At 30.0% G+C, this 2,291-nt stretch overlaps 2 protein-coding genes across 2 annotated transcripts in view; one reads left to right on the top strand and one right to left on the bottom strand.

Moving 5' to 3' along the window:
• Window positions 1-34: 34 nt before the first annotated feature.
• Window positions 35-810, top strand: LOC108750545 (mitochondrial import inner membrane translocase subunit Tim8-like). Its single transcript, XM_018490028.1, has 2 exons — window positions 35-261; window positions 551-810. Exons 1-2 carry the CDS (start codon window positions 148-150, stop codon window positions 719-721), a joined length of 285 nt encoding a protein of 94 aa, XP_018345530.1. The 5' UTR covers window positions 35-147; the 3' UTR covers window positions 722-810.
• Window positions 811-1,063: 253 nt separating this feature from the next.
• Window positions 1,064-2,291, bottom strand: part of LOC108750694 (ufm1-specific protease 2) — a 3,739-nt gene continuing 2,511 nt past the window's right edge. Inside the window, exons 7-10 of the mRNA XM_018490357.1 lie at window positions 2,054-2,191; window positions 1,847-1,973; window positions 1,494-1,747; window positions 1,064-1,388 (exon numbers count right to left, since the gene is read on the bottom strand). Coding sequence (XP_018345859.1) covers window positions 1,177-1,388; window positions 1,494-1,747; window positions 1,847-1,973; window positions 2,054-2,191 — 731 coding nt within the window. The 3' untranslated portion in view covers window positions 1,064-1,176. The remainder of the gene's footprint in view (window positions 1,389-1,493; window positions 1,748-1,846; window positions 1,974-2,053; window positions 2,192-2,291) is intronic.

Here is a 2,291-nt window from a genome sequence, read left to right as displayed (position 1 = left end):
CTCTCTCAGGTTTCTCTCTGCTTCCATCACGGTCTCTAGCGTTAATCAACATTGATGAAACCGGCCCTTGAGTACCACGTGTAAAACATAAGAGTCGATATTTACATAATAAGATTTTGCAAACTGACTTCATCGCAATTTTGAAACATGTCAGATCTATTTGACAGCGGTTCCTATTCTGACAAGGACAATAAAGGAATCGATCCCGAATTAGCAGAGCTTATAATGGTCGAGAAGCAAAAAGCACAATTCAATGCACAGGTGAAACATTTTAACAGATAAACTTTTATTAAAATGAATCTGAACTACTTTCCTAAATTGCTTCAACATTATTTTACACATAGGATGCGTTCCGTTTTGTGCTTACAATGTTTGCAAACATTATTTATCTTTATTTAATCTTTGACAATGAGGACTGATGTTTACAACACATAGATGGAAAAAACGGAACGCATTTATTATTAAGAAATGTTTGCCAATCTGCTTGGAAAAAAATTTTTATTTGTTATTTGTAAAAGTTTCATGAAAATTTTTTTAAATATTTGCTTAGATTCACGAGTTCAACGATGTTTGTTGGGACAAATGCGTTGATAAGCCAGGAAGTAAATTGGATGGCCGTACAGAAACATGCATAAACAATTGTGTCGATAGATTTATAGATGTTTCCCTCTTTGTTACAAATCGTTTTGCACAGATGATACAAAACTCTATAGAAAAGTAAAACTTGTAGAGTATACTATTGTTAAGGTGTGTGTGTAATGAATTGTATATCGATAGCAGAAGATTTATGATCAGATATTAAATCTCAATATCACATTCTTAATATTTATGAATATATAAAATTATATATTATAACAATAAGAAAGTATTTTTCAATACTTTCTTATTACCTTTTATTTTCAATACTTCTTATACCACATGCCCAATAAATATTCACTCATTTACAAGTTCATTATAAGTATCCTAGTTAAATTTATTTTTATTTAGAAATAAAAGTATATGTTGATCCTTCTCTGTGGCATATATTGCACAAGTAAAATAAAAATATTGTAGTGATGCAATATATTGTAAAAATTATTCTATATATATGCATTTATAATGTGTGACTATATAACAGAACTTTTATTTTGATTATATTTAGAAAATTAAATTCTGTACAATGCAGTATATTTAATATCAGAAGGCTATAGGTCTTTGTGGAAGGCACATATTGTAAAATGCATCCTTTTTCCAAAAATCTTTCGTTTTCCAGCCACACCAGCCCTTATTTATTATGGTAGGCAAGTGTTCTTCATCTGTGTAATGTGGATCTAAAATCAAGAATTTTCCCTCTCCAGAATATTCATCGTAACTAACTCCTAGAATTGTATGAGCTAATACTCCTCCACCTATAAAACAAAAAAACATACAGAAAGTCAATATTTAATATTTCAATATTTTAGACGTCTAATTTTAATTGTTTGTAAAAATGAAGAAATATAATTAAAACTTACCAATCATAACAGGTGTACTCTGTGTATCAAAATGATTTGCAAGTAGTGGAATTAAGGCTAACATCTCTTCTCCACTTGATGCATGAAGTATCTTGACATCTACATTAAGGAGAGTCTGCAGTACAAAACTTACTTCAGTTGAACCAATCCATTGTTTACTATCAAGAAAGTCGAAAGATTTGTCGCCTATATCAATTAAACATTGTTGTATTTTGCGATGAGATGGTATTGGTACTTCACTATAACCCTGTAATCTATAGCAGATTGCAATTTATTCATATGTACATATATTACAGTATACAATATTTCCACATTACATGCACTATCTCTGGTTATCTTTGATCTTTTATTACCTGTACCACGAAATGATGGTTTGGAGAGATCTATAAGCACATCCCCATCCATTATCATCAAAATTATTCTGCATATAATGATGATACGAATACAAACCATCCACAATACTGAGTTTTCCTGTAATGCCTAAAGATAATAAAATATTACAATAATTAATAAACATTGATAAACTTGAAAGTATATAAATGAACTTTTATTTAAAATACCTTTATTTAAAAGAGCCTGATGAGGATTTATAAGTATCTCATTTGCCTGTGTGTCAAATTTAACAGCATTTCCTCGTCGAAAATGGGGTCTAGTCAAATCTAATGCTAAAGCCTTGTGTAAAGCCTTACGATATTCCACTGAAATTATATGACTGGTCTGTATAAAAGCAAATAGATGACACATATCACTATGATAACAAATTCGGTAATGTTAATTATGTAATGATACAGGACATAG

Source organism: Trachymyrmex septentrionalis, unplaced genomic scaffold (assembly GCF_001594115.1).
Source record: "Trachymyrmex septentrionalis isolate Tsep2-gDNA-1 unplaced genomic scaffold, Tsep1.0 scaffold37, whole genome shotgun sequence".
NCBI lineage: Eukaryota > Metazoa > Arthropoda > Insecta > Hymenoptera > Formicidae > Trachymyrmex > Trachymyrmex septentrionalis.
The sequence above is the reverse complement of the archived record's forward strand: the minus strand, read 5'-3'. Positions and strand labels throughout refer to the sequence as shown.